Source organism: Gossypium raimondii, chromosome 10 (genome assembly GCF_025698545.1).
Source record: "Gossypium raimondii isolate GPD5lz chromosome 10, ASM2569854v1, whole genome shotgun sequence".
Classification (NCBI taxonomy): Eukaryota; Viridiplantae; Streptophyta; class Magnoliopsida; order Malvales; family Malvaceae; genus Gossypium; species Gossypium raimondii.
In genome coordinates, this window is record NC_068574.1 from 9,555,281 (window position 1) to 9,579,266 (window position 23,986).

The window sequence follows — 23,986 nt, forward strand, 5'->3', positions numbered from 1 at the left end:
TGTTTAAAAAGCAATAAAATTAATTTATTTTAAAACAGGGACCAAATCGAAAAGATGTAAATTAAATCCAAAATCCTACATTCTCTTGGAACGAAGGAAATGAAGTTATTTTTAGCGAAAGAAGAAGGAAAAAAAAGCGAAGCAAAAGAAACTAGAATGGATTTTGAGAAATCCTCAGTTTCCATAAAAGATGACACTGAAATGGCGGACGATGACACTGCTCAAAACCCTGAGAGCAGTCGGAAACTCAGTAGCGACTCGGACTCAAGCGATTCAGAAGACGAAGCGGAGCAGACACAGCAGCTTCGAGCTTTAGAGTCTGACCTCTCTACCAATCCTTCCAACTACGACGCCCATATCTTGGTATATTAATCATACTTTTCTTCCTCGCTAGTCAAAGGAAAACTACAAGATTCCCTATCCCTAATATTACTACTATTGCACTGCTTTCATTTGATTTCACAGTACATAAAGCTTTTGAGGAGAAGGGGTGAAATAGAGAAGCTACGAGAAGCTAGGGAAAATATGAATGTATTGTTTCCATTGACTCCAGCAATGTGGGTGGAATGGGCCAAAGATGAAGCTTCTCTTCTGAATGATTCCGATTCCGAGTCAGTCGAGAAGCTTTACGAGAGAGGCATCTCTGAGTATCTGTCTATCCCCCTTTGGCGTGAGTACCTAAATTATGTGCTACAACATGATCCAAAAGTATGTGATAGTTCAGTTGACGGGATTTCAAAGGCTAGAAATCTTTTTGAGCGTGCTGTTACTGCTGCTGCTTTACATGTTGCTCAAGGTTCTCAAATATGGGATGCATACACTCAGTTTGAGCAATCTATTTTACTAACCATTGACCAATCAGACATTCAGGTCCCAATATGATACTTATTTTCTTTACGCTTATAAACTTCTCTTCCGCTGAAGACTATGTTTTTGAGCTTGACTGCATATTATCCATCCACCATTCGTTCAGGCAAAGGAGAACCAGGTCCAGCGCATTCGAAGTATATTCCATCGTCAATTGTCTATTCCCTTTGCTAACATGAAGTCTACTCTCCTATCCTACAAGGCATGGGAGGTGGAACAAGGAAATTCTCTTGATGCAGAATCCGACAATGTGGATGGGATTTCCTCCCATGTTGCTTCATCTTACCGGAAGGCGGAGGAGATGTACAATGCCCGTGCTCATCTTGAAGAACATATTACAAGACAGGGTATATCTGAGTCTGAAAGATATCAACATTTTATGGTATCGTTTAAAATCTCTATAGGGTGAAAATTGTTTCATTCCATAGTAACTTTAAACTCAGTTTGGTTTCTTCATGTATGTTTTAAAGCACTTCATTTAATTTGGTTTCTTCATATTGCTCTGCCTGGTTAAATTGATTAAAGAAATCAAATGTTGCAGAGCTACTTAGATTTTGAAAAATCCTTTGGGGATCCAGCACGAGTCCAAAGTCTGTATGAACGTGCCATAACTGATTTTCCTGTATCAAGTGATCTCTGGCTTGATTATACTCGCTATCTTGATAAAACCTTAAAGGTTCCTGGTTTTACTTGCTATTATTCAATTAACTGTCAAAGTTCTTTCCTTTACTTCTTATACTTGAATTTGCGTTAGTAGCAATTATTTTCCCTTTTCCTTTGTTTTTAGGCAGGCAACATTGTGAAGGATGTTTATTCCAGGGCGACAAGAAAATGCCCCTGGGTTGGAGAACTTTGGGTTCGGTATTTGCTATGTTTGGAGCATGGTCTTGCTTCTGAGAAAGAGATATCTGCTGTATGTTGTGGTTATTTTTAGAGGCAATGTCCTCCTTATTCTGTTTGGACTACATTCAGATTTTTGTTTGAAGTTTAATCTTTGCTCATCATTGGAGGAGAAATTTGTTTACTGGTTGATGAATAGTAGCTTTGATATTCTGTTTAATACATATAGCTTCTGCATATGATACCCAGGTTTTTTGCTTGGAGCATTAGGAGGTTTTTCTAGAAAGTAGTTTAACAGGGAAAAATGAGCTTTTTTATTTTTCTGCTGGTCAAATATTGCCCTTAGGTTTTACTACTATCTCAAAAGAAGAAAGTGAAAATGGTGAGAGAATTTATCCCGGACTGGCAAAACAATATTTCAAATTCACGATTCCCCCATGCTAACTTCTGCATGTGTTATTTTCTCTATGTTCTCTTGATCATGTAATATGATCTTACTTCCACATCCAAATGAACTGAATGCCCTTGCTTTCTCATGGTGGCTCTGTTGACTTTGGCTGTTTGGCTTTTATAACGATTAGAAGTTTTATAAGTTATTGTAATTTCTGGAACTATTTTGAGGGGGAAATCTTCTTTACATGTTTATATTAAGGAATATGTAAAATACTTTGATTGTTTCATTATTCTATTTAAGCCTATTTTATTGAATTTCTTTTTAAAATTGTTTCAGGCCTTTGAGAAGTCCGTGCAATGCACATTTTCGACCCTTGAGGAGGTGTGGATTTTTATTTCTCTAATTATGTTTTGAATTAATATATTAGTACTCTTGCTTTGAATAGTTAATCTTTTTTGTTTGTTGCAGTACCTTGATTTGTTCCTCACTCGAGTGGATGGCCTAAGGCGTAGACTTTCATCAGCCAGAGGAGATGATGTTTTGAACTATTCATTGATTAGGGAATCTTTTCAGGTTTGCATGTGTACTTCTTCTCCATGTTTAAAAGGACTCATGGTTAAGTGTGACTTAAGGTTATCAAGCACATAAATATTTTGCCTTGTTGATGGTCTTCGTTGCATGTAAAAACATTTTAGAATTCTTACCTTCATGCTATGATGGCTAGCAGTAAGTCCCTTTTGTATGCTTGACTTTGACTTCGTGGGCTTTATTTCAGCAAGCAACAGATTACTTATCACCACACTTGAAGAACACTGATGGTTTATTGCGTTTGCATGCTTATTGGGCCTGCTTAGAGCTTAAATTGAATAACAATTTAACTGCTGCTCGTGGTGTTTGGGGGAGCTTGCTTAAAACCTGGTTTGACTAACGAAAACTTGCTTGAATTTTTCTTTAGTTGTTTAGTTATGTGATGTTTCACAGGATTCAAGAATGCATCTGCTTGTGCAGTGGTTCAATGTTGGAAGCATGGCAAGGTTTTATAGCAATGGAAATTGCTTTAGGCCATATAAATGAAGCCAGGGCCATATACAAGAGATGCTACAGCAAAAGATTTAGTGGAACAGGTTCGGAGGTACATTTTCCATGTTTATTGAAAATATAATTTGCATGGTTTGATAATGTTAATGTTTGTTACTCTTTTGGGTTTACTCCTGAATTTTGTTCAATTGCTCTTTAGATGTATTGTAAATTAGATGATACATTCCTTCCTAAAAAACAGAATCATTCAGGATATCTGCCATGCTTGGTTGCGCTTTGAGAGGGAGTTTGGAACATTGGATGATCTTGACCATGCTGTGCAAAAGGTATGGCTTTTTATATTTTTCCTGTTATTTTCTGTTCATATAAAACTTTTACTACACATCGTTAACACATTTCCTCGTAAAATTATGGAATTCCGCTTCCATGTAGATGTTTTTAAATCAAAATAAATAAATATAGATGACAAAGAAGAAAAATCCATTCTGGAAATTGTCAAGAATTTTATTCAGCCAGTAATAATTATTTAACATTTCAAAGAAGTATTTTATAACATGTGAAGTAGTTTTGTTTTATTTTTTTCTAAAAAAACAGAATACTTATGTGGAGTAAAAATTGAAATCCTAACCTCACCTGGTTTCACCATCAACTGGCCTACCACTGGTTTAGGTAGTTATTTTTTCTATTTTCATTTCTAAGCTGTCAACTTCCTAAATCTGTTCTCCTGATGAATCAAGGAAGATAACATTTTATTGCATTCTCTACTCACTGGTTGGGTGGGAGATTTGCCACTAGGTGTCCCGTGAAAAAATGATAGGTCTGGTCTACTTTTGTTATTCTATGTTTAGTATTATGCTACAAATTTTGTTTGCATTATAAATGTAAAATATATGTTTCTATTTAGTCTTGGACAACGGTATTCGATTTAGTTTCTTGAGTTTCAGGGGGAAGTTTGAAACACATTTTATCCCTGTTAAACAAAGATAAACTGTGCTTTTTAATATGCCTTTTGGCTTTGTTTAGCAAAAAGTTATTAAATTTGTTAGTGTTTTCTGTACTTACCTTTTCCTCTTTTCATGGGATGTCATAAGCCGTTGTTGTTTCTTTGATATTTGTTTTATTTGTCAGTTGTTGTCATAAGCCTTTACCAAAGTTGGAATTACTTTCTGTTTTTCATTCAATTTTTAGGTTATGCCTCGTCTTGAGGAGCTGCAATTGTTTAGGTTAGAGCAAGAATCTAAATCTTTAACTGAAGTGACAAATCAAAGGGAGCGGCCCCTTAAGAAAACTGCTAGTGAAAAGAGGAAATTGGGTTCAATCGCAATTGATGAACAGTCTCCAGCTAAGCGGCAGAAAAGTACTCAAAATCAGAAGAAATTGCATGAGAAAGAGAACACACGAGGGCTGAAGTTAGCTGAAGCAAATGATGGGGAAGAGAAAAAGGGCAAGGTTGAGGAACAAGTAAACGAGCAGCTGGTGAAAGACACTTATTCTAGTAAAACCAGATTATATACAGATCAGTGCACTGCATTTGCATCAAATCTTAACATTAGGGTTAGTTGGCACCCTTCATGCTGTCCTTCATTGTTTTCCTGCTTTCAAAGAAATAGTCACACTTACTTTTCTTCATATTCTGTACTTTTGTACAAACTAAAAGACAAGCTTATCTATTTGGCTGGCAGGCAATAGATGAAGATCTAAAGCAATTCTTTAGTGATGTTGGTGGAGTCACTGCGATTCGAATTCTGCATGACAAGTTCACTGGAAAATCGAGGGTCTCTCTCTCTGTCTCTCTCTCTGAATTTGTGTATGCCGACATGCATGTGCCCTCTTAATTATTTTTGTGTCCGTGACTGCCATGTTAGAAATGAAACATGAAGCTGTCTTCATTAGCTGCTTACTAGATGTCAGTTTGGTGCTCAGGCTGCACTTTCCATATCACAATCTTTATTAAGTAGCAGATTATGTATTTTACAGTCGAATGTCTTTTACGCACTGTTTCCAGAACTGGTCAGGGTACTGGTCTGAAATAAGGGGTTGGCCTGGTTGGCTTTCAAACTGGTACAAATTGGTTGAACAGGCAGTTGAACCAGGCTAAAAAAACCGGTTGAACTTGTTTTCTCTATTTTTTTAATATATATATTTTAAATTTTTATGATTTTCTAAATAATTTATTCAATTGATCTGGACAAACTAGTCGAAACGGTGGTCTGGACTGGTTCGACCACTGGTCTGGTTCTGAAAACCTTGCTTTTGCGAGCAGTTTTTGTTGTCTCTTTTGATAGATTGTCTTTGGCAAGCCACTTTGTTGGTGAAATAATAATCAATTATATTAAAAAGAAAAAAAGAAAGATATATTTACTTGAAAATGTAAATACACTAGTTAAAAAGAGAAAATATAAAATAGAGAAGCAGTATGAATATAACTTAATCACCATTTTGAAGTAGAGAAAAAATAGGTGAAAATATAAGTTTGAAAAGAAGTGGATTTAATCCATATTTTCAGAGAAAGTGAAAGACTAATATATCTTTGCTAATTCATGTTTTGTATTAGATTTTTCTTCCTTCCAATTTTGCAGTTTAGTTGGCCTCACTTGTGATACAAACTTAGTTAGGTTTTAGTACTTAAGTAGATATAATTTCTTTGAGGAATATCACGTTTAAGCAATCCCAAGCTATGTGGATATCATTCTTTGCTAAAGGATGTCGTCTCTTATTTTTGTGTTTACTTCTGCCATTCACAACTGATATTCCCCCGCAAGATTATCTCACATATTCAACATTATTAAGTCTAATGGTTTACTACGGAAAGATGATGAATATTCTAGATTCTCCTTGAATATTTTTGGTACATATCTGAGATTTTATTTTGATAATCTATTGAATATAAAATTTGTCAATTATGTAACTTCTCAACATGTTTTAAGTCATTTAGAAGCCACTAGATGGAAAATTCTTAAAAACTATTGTGAAGTAGTTAAAACTTTATTTATTCAGTCAATCTTATTTAAAGGGTTTTATAACCTTATAATTTTTCATTTTTAGGTATAGTTTCTCTCTTTTCAAACTTTTATTAATATAAAAAAAATCTATAAGATCATCTCTCTTTTTAAGTACAAAATTTTACTGAGCATTCAATCCAGAATAGTATGTGTACCAAACAATGTTATATTATAGATTAGTTCGTAAAATTTCTGAAACTAAGAATTTAGCACTTGCTGTTAAGATTTTGAATCAGTAGAAAATTTATACGACAATACCTAAGGTCTAGGGCCCTATTTTCCTAATTTGGGTCAAAATCGACATACTGCATGAATTTTAAGATTCTTTTCATCAGCGGGCTGATTTCATATCTTTAATTGGAATTTGAAGGGATTGGCATATGTGGATTTTAAGGATGAAGAACACCTTGCTGCAGCTCTAGCAAAGAATAAGCAAATGTTGCTTGGCAAGAAGTTGAGCATTACACGCTCCAATCCAAAGCGAGGCAAGAGAGAATCTGGTGCTCTCACTACATCTGGTGAATGCCCATCTCCATGAACACTTACTCTTGATTATGCAATGATTCATATACCTTCTCAAGCTATTGCAGCAGATGCCTAATTTACTAGGAGGCATCACAAACTTCCTTTATCTGCAATTTATCATGTGCATGTATATTAAATTTGAAATGAAATAGTTAATTCCTGAAGACTTTTTTTTCCATTCTAACAAATGGAAAAGAAAATGTCTAGAATGAGTGATATGCTGAGAGGAAGCAGGAGCAGAGCTGGAAGTGGATTTAATTATAAAGGACAATTGTAGCAACTTTTTCACATGTTTGAAATATAGGATTTTATTTTTCTTTTCCTTTTCCTTTTTGTAAGTGATAGACAAGTTTGCTGCTAGGTTGGAACAGGCCTTGCTGTGAACTTGGTTGCAGACTTGCATTAATGAGTTCAGGATCAGGCCTGATGAAACCATAAGTACATGATTGTAAATATAATAAATATGTGAAATATAACTAGATATTTAGTTTATGTGCTATTTGATTAGGCGCTTGTGGAATTCTGTTTTACCATTTCCCCCATGAACATAAGATCATCACATTTCTTTATGTAACTTTGAAGATGATTGTAAATCTCTATACTCTTCTCCTTGGATGGCTCTGATTCAAAAAGGTATAGTTAGGTGAAATACTAAATACACTCTTGAAAAGTTGTTTCATCTTTCACGAGTGCATAAGGTTCTAGTTGGCTATAAGCCTAACAGTTATTAAAGTTCGTGTGAAATCTTTCTGTCAACATAAGGACTCGACAAAAATAATAGAATAAGGGGTTTTCTAAGAAATTTCAGATAGGTTTAGGCTTATTTAGTATTTTTGCCTTACTAGTGTTTCACCAGTTTGTAAGTCTTATGAAGCTTGAGTTATGTTCCTTAAGGGTGTGCTTGGTTGGGTGGAATAGCAGAGGGATGGGAGGAGGGAGTGGAAAAGGGGAAAGAATAAATTTTGAGTGTGCTAGGTCGGTAAGAAAAGTGAGGAAAGAAAATAGGAGAGATGATCATTTTCCATCCTAATGCATAAAAAGCAATCCTTCTAAATTGGAAAGATGAGAGGAGAGAATATGAGAGAGAGGTGTATATTAGTTCAAAATTATGCATTTTTCAAATGCTTTATTTTCTTTCTTTTCATTTTTCATCTCTACCAAGCAATGGATGGAAAGAAAGTTACTTTTCTTTCCATTTTTCCATCTTTCCCACCAAGCACACCTATGGAAAGAAAAATTATGTTTTCCATCCTTCTAATTTTCTACCCTTTCAATTTTTCATCCTTCCAATTTTCTTTCCACTCTACCAAGCAAAGCCTCAGTCCGAGTTTCTTTTAATGATGTTTGCTTGAGATTGGTTGGAGCTCAAACTCCATAATAGATGGTACTCAATCTTGAATATCCTAAATTTCTTGTTGGTCAATTTTCTGCTAAGTGTTAGGTGGATGGAGTTCTAGGGGGTTTCTAGAACAATTGGACAAATTATATCTAGCATTAATCTTCAAGCTCTATGGTTTTCCACATCTTGACCTTCCTAGTTATAAGGCAATAAATTTTAGAGAAGATGAAAGAAAAGAACCTTAGCATTGTTATTTCTATTGGCTCTGCATCTTATTATAGTTTTTTTTTTCTTTCTTTGTATAGAAAATGGAATATTCATATGTCTTGTGGCATAATGAGGAGGTTAGGCTTGACAACAAACTTCAACTCTGCATTCTTGAGGAAAACAAGAAATATTAAATAAAATATAAGAGACCAATAAGAAAAAAAGCCAATATTCACATAAACTAAAAGTACCAAATATAAGCCCCACTGAGTACAACGAAGTAACAGAATAAACTCTTTGGTTGATCTCTCCATTAGCATTTTTGGTTTTGCATAAGTATCACGGGATGGATATCTAAAAGTACCTTTCTATCATTATTATTTTTTAATTCCTTGTAGTTCCACAGTTTAAACATTTTCTAGGCATATCTAGGCACTCCTTTCTAAGTAGTTAAATTGAAGGATTTTTCAATTTCGGCGGTTAGGGATAGTTCTATCCTTTTGATAAATTCAGAGGTTGTTTTGCCCTCAGAATTAATTTGCATACATTTTAAACTCTACTAGGGCCGTAAATGAGATGCATGTACTTACAAGCTACTCGGTTTCAACTTGGAAAATTCTTGAATTTGGATTGTCAAGTCAAGCTTGAGTTATTGAGAGAGTCAAATTTGAGAATCTTAATGCTTGATTGTAATAACTTGCTAGCCTAATCGAGCTTTTTATTTTTAATGTATATTTTTATTTATATATTATTATTGAAAAATTTCCATGCTAACCCGAACTCGAACTTGAGTAAAAATAATTGAGTCTAAAATTGAGCATGGGAATCAAAGCTTTATCTTTTACTAGGTAATTGAACCTAAGTGAGTGAGCTTTTAACAGTTTGATCTTTATTTTGAGTTGAGCTTGCTTTAAAAGTGGAACTCAATCAAGCTTGAGTTGAGTAGTGCTCGAGCTTCTCACAGCTTGAGCTCGACTCAGCTTAATTACACTCCTACCCTGCACTTCCAATTATTCCGGTGTGGAAAAGGTATGTCTGAATATTTTGCATGTATTGGAGCTGTGTTATTAAGTCCCATTGCTTTGCAATGTGTAGATTATGCAGATAGTTTCTGCATTTTTATCAAGGTGATTTTCAGGTTTTGTTTATTACAGTTGCATTTAATTTCTCTCCCTTTGCTTTTATCATGACATATAATATGTGTATGCGTTTGTGCCATTTGCTTTATCCTTGTTACATCATAGCTTTGCTTGGTTAGTCTCTTATGTGTCTAAACTGAAATTGCAGAACATGATAGCAATCAGAGTGGAATTGAAGGGAGTTCTGCTTCTAAAGAATCTGTTGAAATCTCAAAGGGTTCAAGCGTAGCTCCCCAGGTACCACATTCTCGTAAGCATTTTGAGAGCATTCAACTGAAGGGGAAAAATACGTTTGCGGTGCCTAGAAATGTTAAACCACTTGGGTGGACTACTAGCAAGCCAGGAACCAAGAAAGAGGAAGATGAGAAACCAAAATCGAATGATGAATTCAGAAAAATGTTTATGACAAGCTGAGGTACGTTCTCAAAATATTATCCTTAGTAGCAAAATCCAATTTTGGTGATAAATTAGTTGTGGTTTTGGGTAATGCATTTAGGGTGAACTGCTAAGTGCTAACCATTGCTTTATCAATTTCCTTTTTTTCTTTTTCACACTAATAGGTTGGCAACAGTTTTACTTTTACCATTACCGTTAGGTTTAATGACCCATGTTTTGCGTGTAGGTAATGCTCCACTCTGGCTGTTTAATCTTTGGATTTAGAGATTTAATTTCCAAACCTTGTGGGATTACAGGTTTAGAAATGGTTATTTTCTATTTATTCTCTTTTAATTTACAACCATAAATGCTCCAAAGTGGTGGGAAAATGAGATTCAACTTGAAAAGCCGTTGGTTCTGATTTGAGACCCTTCAATTTGATCTGAGCTTATTTAAAAAATTAAGATGCTGAAAGGATCTGAATTTGAAGTGATCTAAATCTGAAATAATTTGAGATTCGGGATTTGAGTTCAATTTGATAAAAACTAGGGTAAAATTAATATATATAAAACTTAAGGTCTTTCGAGTCTAGTCTGTAACGGCTTGTAACGTGAAAATACTATTGATGCAAACAAGCAATTTTATGATGGTACGTGCTTCATATTGTCATGTATAAGCAAGGGTAACCGATTAAGTTGAATTAAATCAAACTGATTTCATCAAATTGATTGGGATTAGTGAGTTTAGTTTGATTATTCTTTTAAATAAGTTTAGTTGATTGATTGTAATGTATGATGGAACTATAGGCTTGGGAAACAAAGAAAAGATACAAGATATTCAGCAACAAGAAGGAAAAGGATTGAATAGAGGAATTTTTGAACATTTGGTGATCGCAAGTCTCCGAGATAGCTTGGTTGATCTTTGGTTTATGTTTCAGTTTTCATTTCCCTTTCATTTGTTTCGAGAGATATATTGATCAATTTCATTTCTTTCTTTTTTCTATTGACTCTTTCAATTATGATGTAGGGATTCATGAATCTATGTGTCTATATGGATCTTGTTCATGAAAATGTGCAAAAGTTTTATTTGCTGGAGAAAATTGCAATCACCCAATCCTTCCTTCTCAAAAGAACATGAAATTCTTTTTCTTGCAGAGACTAGGAGATTGAATCTAGCCGTAAGAGGAATGCTTGGCTGATAAATAATTCACTTCTTGGTCTTGACTCCCTTAGTCACTACAAAAGCCTTGATGAGATGCATCTATTTATCCATCTTTTGATTTTGACTCAAAATGGGAGTAGGTTTGAAAAAGGATATTAGAGTGTTTAGGTTGACTCAAAATACTTGTCATGGTAAGGAAAAATGGGAGAATAAGCAAACTTTGAGAGCGCAGAATGAGTTGTATGGATTAGTTTGGATCAATATGGAATTATTATACTATGCTCATTACATATTTTTTTTCTTGGTTGATAAGAGTGAGTACAATGCAAATAATTTATGCAGCTTTAATATCTTTTGGTCAACGGAATTTAAAAACGAAGAATTTATTCTGTCTTTTTTTTTTTTTCCAAAAAAATGCTTTTAAAAACTATGTAATACTTATTTTTGAACTCTTTGTTTACATCGTAGTAATATTTTTTGTTTCTCCTTTCATCTTTGGACTCCTACAGATTTTGTGAAGTGGAATATAAACTTATGGACCTTAATATTCGTACTTAATCTCAACTCATTCGCACTTTTATGTGCCTAATCCTAAACACCAAAATTCAACCCAAATCATTCCGTTTGCAAATTACAAAATAAAATAAAAAAAAACCAACAAAATTATATTTTACAACCAATTTAAGTAAACAAAACAAAAAAAAAAAAATTAAAAAGCAACTAAATGTAGTAGTAATAATAAAAGAAGTGTCCACAATAGAGTTCCAAAATAAGAATTGGAGTAAAGGTGTGGCTCAAATTTCCCAATTAATGGTAGCATAGGTTTAGGCTCCTTTATTGTTGATTATGTTCTCATTCAAATTCGGACCACTGAGTACAATACATTCTTTCAAGGTTTTAAAATATTCTACGATGTAAACAATTTGAAGTGGGAACCAAACTGACATATTCAGTAGAGCTTGAACCGAGTTGGAATGGGGCATATTATCAATTTTAACCTAGGCTAGGCTGCTTTATTCCTCATCTTCTTCTTGCCTCTTTTTGATTCCTATGGCCCCATTCAAAACAAACTCGGGGGAGAATCTTTTTTAAAGTAGTTAGCTTCACTTTAGTGTCATTGATAATAAGTCTTACTTTTAATTATTTAATATTGTTAACTAGTGAGTTCAATAAGGAGAGGAAGAGATGGATTGTATGATGGTTCACCTTTGTGGGGGTGGAAAGCCACTAGAAAGGGGGTTGATCTTTGGTGAGAAAGTTTGGAAAGAAGTATTTGATATGGAAAGGGGACTTGGCTTTCTTCAGTTTTTGTTGTGGGTTTTTATACTGGGAGATAGGGTTGCCTATCTGTTTAGATATTGCTGACAATGAGATCATATTTAGTTCTCTTTCAGTGACGTCTTAGGGCAGTTTGGTAATTAATGACTTTGAATACCTACGCGTGTATCATGCATGCTTAGCAAAGATATGAAATGACATGAGGATTTTTTGGGCTCATGTTTGCTTGTGGTAAAAGGTGGAAGGGTTGTTGATTGCGTAGTTTGTTGGCTTAGTTTGATTCACTGGACACGCATAGCATAGTTTAGGAATAGATGTAGGGGTACTTGATATAGGTATAACAAATATATGTTGGTATTAAAATTTATTTTAATTAAATAAAATACTTACAATGCTTTAAAATGAAATTATTATCTTATATTTTAAAAACACTTTTAATATAGCAAAAAGACATTATTATTGAATTCTAAATTAAGCATGATTTACTATTTAAAATATGTCCTAATATAAAAAATGTTTTTTTAACATTTTATCATTTTAATTATAAAGTATTATTTAATGAAAATAAAAGAAATAGTTATGATTTTGAATTAGTTTAAAATAATTTAAAAGGAACTTAATTTAATATCAAAATAAATGAAAAGATTTAAAATTAAATTATTATTATCGTAATAAAAAAATTAAAATATTGAAATCAGGAAAACTATTAATTTGAAATGTGTTAAAAATGAAGAAGGTAACTTATGTAAAAATTAATAACAAAACACTAATATCATATTTACACTTTTCTACCTACAAATAATAATCACACATGTTGGGTAGGCCCCATGAAATATATAAATATTAATCTAATTTTAAAATAATAAAATGGGAAGTTTAGAGTTGACCTAAACCCGACATGAATAAAAGATCTAGAAGCATCTTGAGTAGTAGTTCAAACTTAGCTTATATGTACACATTGAAAGGTTATTGTCTATTATTCTGGAATAAGAAAACTTCACAATGACTTGTATAAAAATAAAATAATAATAAAAGCGAACCTTCTTTTTATGTTATAAAATTAATAGAATTTGTGGACCAATTCTAAATAATGGAATGTCATCCTGTTGATGCTGACCTTAACAATTCTAAAATTATATTCAAAATGTTTTATCATCCTCCATCACTAAATTTGGATATGAATCACTATCATACCCAATTTAACATCATCAATTTCCTTCAAATCACCATATGCAATTACATTAAAATTCAATTAGATCCAACAAATATGAAAAAATGAGCCCTAGAACTCACCAAATAGTTTGACCCACAATTAAACGAATTGAATGACTTGGGTTCATGCGTCTTCTACTTTTACATATTAATGCTGCTTCATTTTTTTAAAAAAAAATTACAGATTCCCTTTTCTCTCTGCTCTTTAATCATTCCATCCATATCTTTTTTATTCTGATCACTTAAAACTTCAAACAATGTCACATTTTTTAAAAGATGTAAATTTGGGTGTCAAAGTGAATTTAAATTCCAAAATAGAGTTAGTCAAAATTAATTTTCTTTCTATGTTTCCTTTTTTCATCAAATTAATTTAGGTTAATAGATTTGTTTGAATCATTCCCTACTATTTCAGGCTCTACTAATAATGCGTTCAAATTCCCTTTTCCCTTCCTAATCCTAATCATCCAATCAAAATATATTTGAAAAATCAAAATCCATTTAAGAAAAATCCTACCCATTAATATAATATTTTATATTATATCAGAACCAATCATTATGACCATTACACTAAATAATTAACTCAACTCAAACTAGTTTCCATAGGTGAGATCCAAACTTAAAACACTTAAAGATCCTAAAGTTTTAATCTTGATATACAAGAGATTTGATATTTTTTAAAAAGAGAAACCAGTTACTAATAAAAAAATATATTTGATAGTTTATGTGGAAATAAGAATATGAGCCATTTTTAGGATAAAAGAAAAAGGGTTGTGAAGTGAAGTTAATATAAACAAAAACTTAGAATGAAATCCATAGAGGTTTAAAAGTAGATGAGAGTGGGGAGGTACGATGTCTGGTTTGGTGGTACATAATATAGTGGGCAGAGAAGAAAGAGATGGATAGTGTAAAAGGAAAGGTTAATAAACTTTATTGGCAGTGCAGCTTTGAATCTCATGCTAATGTGGCCTTTAAGTCTGAACTCCAAGTCCAGACAAATATTAAAAGCGCTGACAACCTACTCTTTTCGGCAAAGCCCCCAAAATCATACTAGCCTAACCCAGGCTGGGTCCACTTTCTCAAACCACACCTTCTCTTACACACATCTCTCTCCTCCATAACATTAATTAACAATGAAATTTAGGAGTTTGATATATTACTAATTAACTCAATAACGTATTTAAATTATCCAATAAAATTAAAAGAACCAACCCAAATATTATTTATATGAGACCTTCTGTGTAACGGAACAAGTTTTCAAACTCTAAAAACAGAAATGGTGGGAAATATCTTGTTAGACTTAGGGTTGGTCATAATAAAATTGCATATGATATGTTTCAGCTTTTTTTTTTAATTTTTTGACAGTGGTGGCTCTTTGCTTGGACTAAAAAATTGCAGAAATTTGTCCACCAATTTGATGTTACTGTGGTCCATAAAGCCATGAACATGAACTGCATGTGAAGCAAACCCTTCGTCTTAATCTGCTATTATTTACTCTACTTTCATGAAACCAAAAGAAACATGTTGTACTAGGTAATTCTAGAGACACATGCATGCTCAGTACTGATTTTACTTAATTATTTTATATTTCAACATGTATAAAAGTAGAAGGAAACTAATTAAAGCTAGGTGCTATAATAATAATAAAAAGATGTGGCTGAAGAAAAGCATTTAAATAGCAATGAGTGGAAGATGAGGTAAGGTAGAATGATTGATGGTTGGTCCGAATCCTAACAGTAGAAGAAATGAAATTTCCCAACATTTGAAGCTTAAGGAACATTTTTATATGTAGTTTTAAGAATAAGGAACATCAACTTGCATCATCCCCTGTGGGAGGCCAATTTTAGCCCCTACTTTTCCCATCACCCAATTAATCACAAATAAATATTAAAAGTTTAAGCATTAAACATTAATTATTAACTAGGTACAAAGGTTTTTTTCATTAAATTGTCAAATTAAATAAGTCAAGTTTTTAATCACCTCAGTGGTAGTCTACAATTGGCACTGTTGAGTGCCACTCGGAAACTCTCCGCTTATTTTGCCTTAACAATCTTCTCCTTTGGCAATTTGATGAACAAAATCAAACAACATGGGAAGCAAATTACCACAGTCAACAAAACCTCCCACTCAGCACAACCTTGCTCTACTTACCTTAACTTAGAACATGATATAGTAATTTTGAACTATTAATGACGTGTCTAGAATTCACACTAACAATCAAAATACTAAATTATATCTAAGTAGCAAATACAGTAAAGTGCATCAAAGTAAACATATACCATAACATAATATCATCATAGTTCCAAATCAATTCAGTAATTCCACAACATCCACAGTAACAATATCAACAAATAAGTATCATCATCTCACTTATACAGACCAAATCAAATAAGTTCAAAAGAAAAAGAAATGAAAACCACAAGGTCTGATGCATATTCAATGTCAACAATATCTTCTTCTGGAAATGTAAATAACTTCATTAACCATCAACTTCATTAATCAGCAAAAGGATATATACTTCCTATATAGCAAGCAACAACACTCAAACCAGTAGCTTCCATACATACTTCTATTCCCCATCATCTATACTCTACTCCCTTTTTTTTTTCAACAAAATTGCCAACAAAATGCTAAATATCCTTACTCTCTTGATTGGACCAAGGAAAAAATGAATGTTGATACAAACATGTATAAGTAAGTTAGTATATTGAATCAAGAGTACAAGATCACTAGATTGAGTGAATAATTGTGCAAGTATCACTTGTATTGCAGATCCTTCTTTAGTGCTACATTTCTGTCCCTAATCTGCTGAATGAACCTTACATTAGCCTTCATCTTGGTTATCACTCGATTATGCGGTTCAATAGAGGATGTTAGATGATCAATCATCCTAATATTGAACCTTTCATCATTGCTTGAAGAGCTAGTGGAAGTGGGAACTTTTGCCTTCCCTGCAGTGGTTGTTGCTTTATGGTCTACTTGTTATTGGTCATTGGCGAAACCATATACTCACATAGCTGTTTTACTGGATATTCAACATTTTTGTTTTGAAAGAATTTTGAAAATTGCTTCTCACAATTGTTGCCTATGAGGTCTCTATCCTTTTCATCGATCAGGTATGGCTTTTCAGGAGAAATTTGTAATGCACTTGGTTGAAAAATTGAGAAAAAATATTGTATTGTGCCACTAAAGTTCTGTCTCTATAGGCTTTTAAGTCCATTCATTGGCCTGCAGATAATTCCTTTATTTGGTTTTTGGAAGAATCGAACATTCCATAACGACTATAACTTAAGATTTATACACACCGGCTATTCGATCTGACGATAACCTACTATATGATTGTAAGTTCTGTCAATATATATTTTCCCACTCCTTTCAATAGCTAGAAAATTCCCAGATCTATAAACTTTTGGAGTGCTTGGTTTAAGATTATGGATACGAAAAGAACAGTCAATTCAGGTCATCCTTCAGGATTACAAGTTTCTCGTCCTTCTGTTCTATGAACCTTTGAATCGATAAACATTCTTCTATTAACTCGGTCCTAACTATCATCGTCTCTACTGGTAGGTCTAGCTTATACTATTCTTGTGATTCCGCTTCGTTAGTATTACTCAGGATTTCTAGGACGACAAGTTTTTGATCTATTTGATTATTCAATTCATCGTCCATTTCCTCAACTAGCTCAATATCTCCTTTTTCAAAAATTTTATTTAATTCGTTTAAATAGGTTCCTGTCGGCTAGAATGGATAGTAGTCTAAGGTTTCTCCTTCTCCATAAGCACCTATGGTAACTTTCTTCTTTTTGCGCAATTTCGGACTTGGCACCTCTTGGTAACTTTTTGATGGCATATCATTGCGGTCATTATCATCTTGAGGATGATTTGGGGTTTCTCCTCGGAGTTGACTTAATTCGAGCATTAATAATCGTTGATTCTCCTGGATTTCCCAATATTCATAGACTCCATCTTCGTAAATATTTTTGTCATAATCGAAGTCTTCATCGGACCACATATAATAGAAGGCATCCATGACTTTGTGCTGGCTGATTATTTTATGTCTAGGATTCCTAAAATTTAAACAAATGTTAGAAGTGCTATTTAACAGAATAAATTGAAAGTCATAACTATAACCTACAAATTTCCTAATTATTCTTTAACATGCAAAAGTTAAAATCAATCCAGTAGCGTTGCCTCCCCAAAAATGGCGCCAGCAACTTGACTGCCTCTAGACGTACTAACGTCTAGAGTGTGAATACTGCAATAAAATGAAAAGTTATGAGACGGTATTTGCAAGCATACGAGTCGAGTTGTAATGTAGATTTTACAACGAAGTAGGTGACTATTCTAGGGATCGTACTTAAAGAAGGCTAGTACTAAATCAATCTTAATCTAAGAACTTAAAAACCTAATTAATACTTTTAAATCAATTATAGTACAAAAATAAAATAAGAATTTTTTTAGGGTTTTTAAACTATAAAATAAAATAACTTAAAAGAATTAAAATTGCAAGGGATAGAGAGAAATAAGGTGAATCAAATCTGAAGATGGATGATTAGCTCGCTTAAGCAATTCTAATCAACTATCATCTCGGGTTCCTCGTCAACCAACTAGTCGCTAACCTAGCTGGATCTTCTGATCTTCCATTAACATAATGAGTCAACAAGAACTACTTATTTTTTGACCTCACAGTCCAGACTAACTTGGGGTAAAGGTGTTTATGGATGGGCAATACCAATTTTGAGTTAATTCCCATATTAATAACTTCCCAAGGTTGTCAAACCTAGGGTTTGTTTCACGTTCTTCCTTTCCCAAACTGTTGATCTGTTGAGTAGCCCTACAAAACAGTTAAAAGATCATGCCTCCACTCGTTAATCTCCCATAGAAGGATTAGTTCCTCATGACTTCCATAAATAACATGGAATGAATGGAAGAATTAATCATAGGGAATATATTGAAATAGAAAGAGTTTAAGAAAAGCCTGATTGATATTGATAAATAGCGCGAAGCCACAAAAGTTGATCTCCTTTACAATCAGATCTCTTAAAAGAAAACAAAGAAAAAATAAACTAAAACTATGAACCTAAGAAAGCAAAACTAAATCTAAAGAAAGAATCTAGGCAACTGAATGTTGTCCATCGTATGTGCTAAAGAGGTCTATTTATAACCTTCAGGTGGCCATCGTCCTTAACCCTAGGTTTGTTGATATTTTCGAGCTTTAAGTTCTATTATGCAGCCAAAAACACCCTTGTTTCGTGTTTTATTCCCGTTACAAAGTCGATGTCGTGACACATTAGGACATGTGTTGCGACATTGAATTTAGTATGCTCCTCCTTGGGATGTCTTCAGGGGTATGTCGCGACATCCTCAGCCAGTGTTGCGACATCGAATGTAGTTTCGTTCTTTGTCTATTTTTCTCTCTATGTTACGACATCGGATCTCCCATGTTGTGACATAACATCCAGTATTAACCCAAAAGGCCTTTTAATGGTCTCTTGTACACTCACGAAGTATGTTAGCTCTCCCTTGGGCTTTATTCGGCCTTTAAGGTCAATAAAAGACTTAATTTGCACATTTCATTAAATGCAAGTAAAAATAAATAAACTTAATTAAAACTTAACGAAAATACATGTATTCAAGCTCCTTAAATGTGAAAACTAGTTTAATCTGCTACACCGAATTACGACAGATCATTAGGCCTATGTGGCGTAAATTGTTAGGGATGTATGGTAAGATATGAATCTGAATGTTTATCTCTTTGGTAAGATATGAGTAAATTCTTTTAGTTTTATAATAAGTAAAGCTAAAGTGATGTCTTGATATGTTTTGGGTTATGAGGGACTAAGTTTTAAAGGTTTCATGAAAAAGAGACGTGTATCTGTATGTTAAGAAGGGTATCCATTGTGATGATATATAAATATAGAAAGTGAGGGGTATTGTATTTTCTTCTAAAATTATTCTGAACCAGATTTAATGTTCTCTTAAATTATAGGATTCGATATATCATGACATATAATTCGTTAGAGTGGTCTAAACAATAATTTATTAGTATAGATATGTGTGGTATTGAATCAAGATATGACCGAGTATGAATTAATAGTATTATATTCTACGTAAGTTTTCGCAAACATATATGTATCCACCGTGATAAATGTCAGTAAACAACTGTTTGAGATAAGAGTATAAGTTAAGGCAAGGATTATTAGAAGTGGTTTATGAGAGTATGTACTGTTAAAAAATTATTATGGGACAAGAGATTTATGAAACAATTGGAAGGATTCCTTAGTTAGATAGATAAGAAAGAGTTAGTATGATAAGAGCATCACAACTGATGTATAAGAGAATGATAAAACAATGGTGGTATCCGTCGAAATAAATGATGCAGAATGATGGTTAACATAGTAATTCGAGCAAGATTGCAAAGTATCCACTAAGGTATAGTTAATGAGCTCACTAAGTAACTCTTTAATTACAAGATCTTTTAATGCTTTTTAGGTATCTGAGATGAGACTTCTCTTGGAAGGAAAATGCCAGGAACACGCTAAGGTGGTGTCAAAGTGGGCTATTGTGCATATAGTGGATATGTGGCATAGTCTTGGAATACACATTTTGAGTTTGTATGGAATAAGCTTTTAACTTGTAAAGATTTGTATCAAGATAGATGTAACCAAAGATATTTTAAATACTTCCCTTTTTTTCTTGTAACTAAATTTTTAATTTAAAATGTCAAAGAACATGTTTAAAGAAATAGGGAATTGTAAATTATTTTTCGTTAATGATTAAGTTTTTTGTAGTTACACCTGAAATTCAGACCCGGTGAATTGGGTCAAGTTTGGGGGTTACATGTTCCTATTTACTCTGTATGGTCTTGTCTGTGTTCAAAAACTCCTTCTTAAAACCTGTACCAAAATCATCATCTGTCTCGACCTCAAAACTAGATAGCACACTTGAAATGAAAGCAACAAAGTTATTCACTTGTTCCTCATCAGACTCAGAATTGCTTGAAGTGTCCTCATCACTCCATGATGCACGCAACACTTTCTTTTTGTTCTTAAGAGTGTTAGCACACTCTACTTAAATATGTCAATAGCCAAGATATTCATAACACTGGATGCCATTCTCTTGTCTTTCTCATTATCCTCTTTGATAGGAACACCTTTATTCTTGTTTTCAGGAGTGTTATTTGATGTCTTAAACTTCTTGAACCTCCTAGCTTGCTTCTTAAATGCTTTATTAAAGTTTTGAGTAAGTAGAGCAATATGCTCTCGATGTTATTTTATAGTAGAGGCATTGGGAATTGGCACTAGAACAACAACTTGGAGTGCAATGCTCCTTTCTCCCTTAGGCTTAACATTCTTGCACTCATCAAGGTTCAGCTCGAAAGTTTGTAGGGATCTTATCAACCCATCAATCTTTAAGCTCTCTAGATATCTGGCCTCTTCAATGGCAGTCACTTTGGTAAAGAATTTTTCAGGTAGTGACCTTAAGACTTTTTCACCAATTTAGAGTTTGAGTACTCTTCTCCAAGAGCACAGGTTGCATAACTTAGAATGAAACTCACCAATTGTCTTAGAATCTTGCATTATTAAAGTCTCGAATTTGGTGGACAACATCTGCATCTTGGATTGCTTGATAGTATTAGTTCCCTCATGAGTAGTTTGAAGAATTTCCCAAGTTTCCTTTGGCCAATACATTTGGAAGTTCGTTTGAACTCTTTTATATCAATGCCACATAATATAACATATAGGGCCTTAGAGTTTGCATTGGAAACTCTCTATCCTTCCATAGTCCATTCAACTTCAAACTTAGGAACCTTTCTAGCATCAAAATCAATAGTATGACCTTGCCATCCAGTGAGAATAAAACGCTTTCTCATCAACTGACTTAATATAGACTTTCATCCTAGCCTTCCAGTAGGGATAGTTTCCATTCTCAAGTATAGATGGATGAGTAATTGAAGAACCTTCCATTGTAATAAAAAAACAACACTAGGACTCACCACTAGATACGTTAAGTGTTTGTTGTGATACCAATTGTTGCTACTTTAAGTTGCTTGTTTGCTTGAAAAACAAAATCAGTGGAAGTGCTAGACTGCAGTACCCACTACGGCTTGGCACTGTGAAAAATCGTGCAAACAAAACAGAAATAACACCAATGTTTGTTTACGCAATTCAATTTCCCTATAGTAACTCCACTATATTTTATCACAAATACATGTTATTCACACTTTATCACTCTCTAAGTATAAAGATCTCACATTTGTACCAAAAGACTAAAACATTCACCTCCAAATCCCCCTAAGAACTTGGGTAGTAAATACTCAACAATATTTACAATTCAATTTGTACTCTCTCATAGAACAATTCCTCAAATGACTTGAACAATATTTTGGTCAATACTGACTTGTACTAGTTCATGCCAATTGGTACACAATTTTTAATATTTTAAACTAATCTTTAATAATTTTATCTTAACTATTTTTAATTTTTTATAATTACATTAAAACTAAAAAAACATTAAATTAAGTTATTGAACTTAATTAATAATTTTAAAATTTATATTTGCCTATAAATATTTTTATATGTATATAATTAAGGTATATTTGTATGTATATATAATTTATTAAAATATTTTAAAAATATCAATAAATCGAAATGGTACATAAAAAATACTAACTAGCACATACTAATATCTGAAAAATATAGATCCACCGATATGATATTGACTAACTTGATTTTATATACAGTGCTATAAATTAAAAGATATATAATCAATTAATTTATATGGGCTTAATTATGCCTGGTCCTTATACTCTTAAAATTGATAACCCTATTAATGAACTCCTGTTGAATTTGAATATATATAATATATTTTAATATTGAAAATATAATTTACAAATTAGGCTTAATGCATCATTTGTCTCCTGAAATACTTGGTTTTTTAGTTTGGTACTTATTAGGACTTAAAATTTGTTTTTGTTACATGATTCCCCAAAAAACTCTCTTAAAAAAAAATACCCTTCTTCCACTAATCAAAAGTAGCCATTTGGTAAATCCAAGTGAAAGCACTTATAAAATTATTAAAATATATATTTTAAAACTTATTTAAAATATAATAAATTATATAAATGGTAAAAGATATGATAATTATAATAATTTTTCAATTTTAAACTCTTCAAATTTATTTTCAGCTATAGGGGGCTTGGTTGCAGCAGGATTTGAAAGTATAGGGATTTGGCTGACGCCATGGTGATGTGAAGAAGGTTGAGCTGGTCTGGAGGGGCGGTGTTGATGGTGCCACTGATTAGGGGGCGGAGATTGGAGAAGCAACTAGAGGATGCTGGGTAGTAAGGATCAGGGGACGATGTCGGTTAAAATTTATTTGAACTAGTCAAACTAAATCCCTTGAAAATTTTAAAGGCTGATTGGTGGGTAGAAAAATTGAAGAGAGGAAATAAATTTATAACCAATCAAACTCTTCTAAGTTCTAAATATATTATTTTTTATATTTTTTTACATTTTATATAATTTTATAATGTTTGTATTATATTTATATACTTTTAAATGTTTTCACCTGGAAGTACCAGTAAATTATGCATTATGCCTATAAATTAGTGTTCAATTGATAACAATATAAATCAATTAACAGTGTTATTAATTAGATTTTAATTGTTAAATCAAGTAAATAAATAAATTAACTCAATTAGCATCAATGCATGGCATTGGAACACGTTATTCTCCTATTCAATGGTTGGAGAAGGACTATGGATGGTTCTAGGCATTGTAAAAAATAACATATCCCTAAAATAAAATTAATGTTCAAAAAAATTAAAAGTAAAAAAACTGAAGTGTATAGGAATAAAGGGAAAATTAGACAATTTATATACAGATTTGTGGTCTGAAATGAGGATGAAAAAAAGGAGAGAAATGACAGTAGGTAGGTGATTTGGTGTCTTAAAGGAAGATTTGGTTACCTAAGACAAGGCATGTAAAGCTAAAAGGAGAGGCTGGGTTTTATTTTAGATTATTAAATGAAGGTGAGGGACAACTTTATGTTGTGTTGTTTTGATTGAAGACAATCTCCCTTTCTTCGCTATATTCTAATAAACTAAGCTACCTACTTTTTAATCTATTATATATTATGAAAAGTATGCTCTTTGTTATCCAATAATATTAGTTAAAAGAATATGTATGAGAGGGTCAAGATAGGTATATTCTAATCACTTCAAGAATTTGGTTATGTTTGATAACCCAAAAGCAAATGAAAACATGATAACAACATATATATATTCTCTTTTTTCTTGTTTTCTTATTTTTATAATTATAATAGGCAAAAAATGTGAAAATATTGTCTTGCACCCATGGCTATACTTTTATCTTCTCGGACCATGACACAAACAATACCTTGGCGGCATCATGCTCTAACAACTATGATAATTTATTGGTAATATATTGATTTCATACATATTGAATGCGATAGTTTTTAAAATTTTAAAGGAAAAAGACCATGGGGTTGGTTTTTATTTTATTTCAATAATGCAAAAAAAAAAAAATCAAATATGTAAATGGAGAAGTTAATTCTTCAAATAGATTTTTTGGAAGGGTATTAGGATAAGT

At 32.8% G+C, this 23,986-nt stretch overlaps 1 protein-coding gene across 5 annotated transcripts; it reads left to right on the plus strand.

The window, feature by feature from the left end:
- Positions 1-27: 27 nt before the first annotated feature.
- On the plus strand, positions 28-11,179 carry LOC105776600 (uncharacterized). Of its 5 annotated transcripts, none has more exons than XR_008190005.1 (16): positions 28-363; positions 466-870; positions 974-1,249; positions 1,409-1,543; positions 1,655-1,780; positions 2,438-2,482; positions 2,570-2,674; positions 2,877-3,019; positions 3,110-3,233; positions 3,391-3,465; positions 4,328-4,693; positions 4,822-4,914; positions 6,512-6,659; positions 9,500-9,766; positions 9,974-10,043; positions 10,881-11,179. XR_008190005.1 is itself a non-coding variant. In XM_012599352.2 (15 exons), exons 1-14 carry the CDS (start codon positions 100-102, stop codon positions 9,763-9,765), a joined length of 2,571 nt encoding a protein of 856 aa, XP_012454806.1. In that variant the 5' UTR covers positions 28-99; the 3' UTR covers position 9,766; positions 10,881-11,179. The 5 variants fall into 5 exon arrangements, 2 of the variants coding, with proteins under 2 accessions (XP_012454806.1, XP_012454805.1); XR_008190003.1 differs by lacking the exon at positions 10,881-11,179 and adding an exon at positions 10,533-10,825 and having other exon boundaries at positions 9,974-10,054; XR_008190004.1 differs by lacking the exon at positions 10,881-11,179 and adding an exon at positions 10,533-10,825.
- The last annotated feature ends 12,807 nt before the right edge of the window (positions 11,180-23,986 follow it).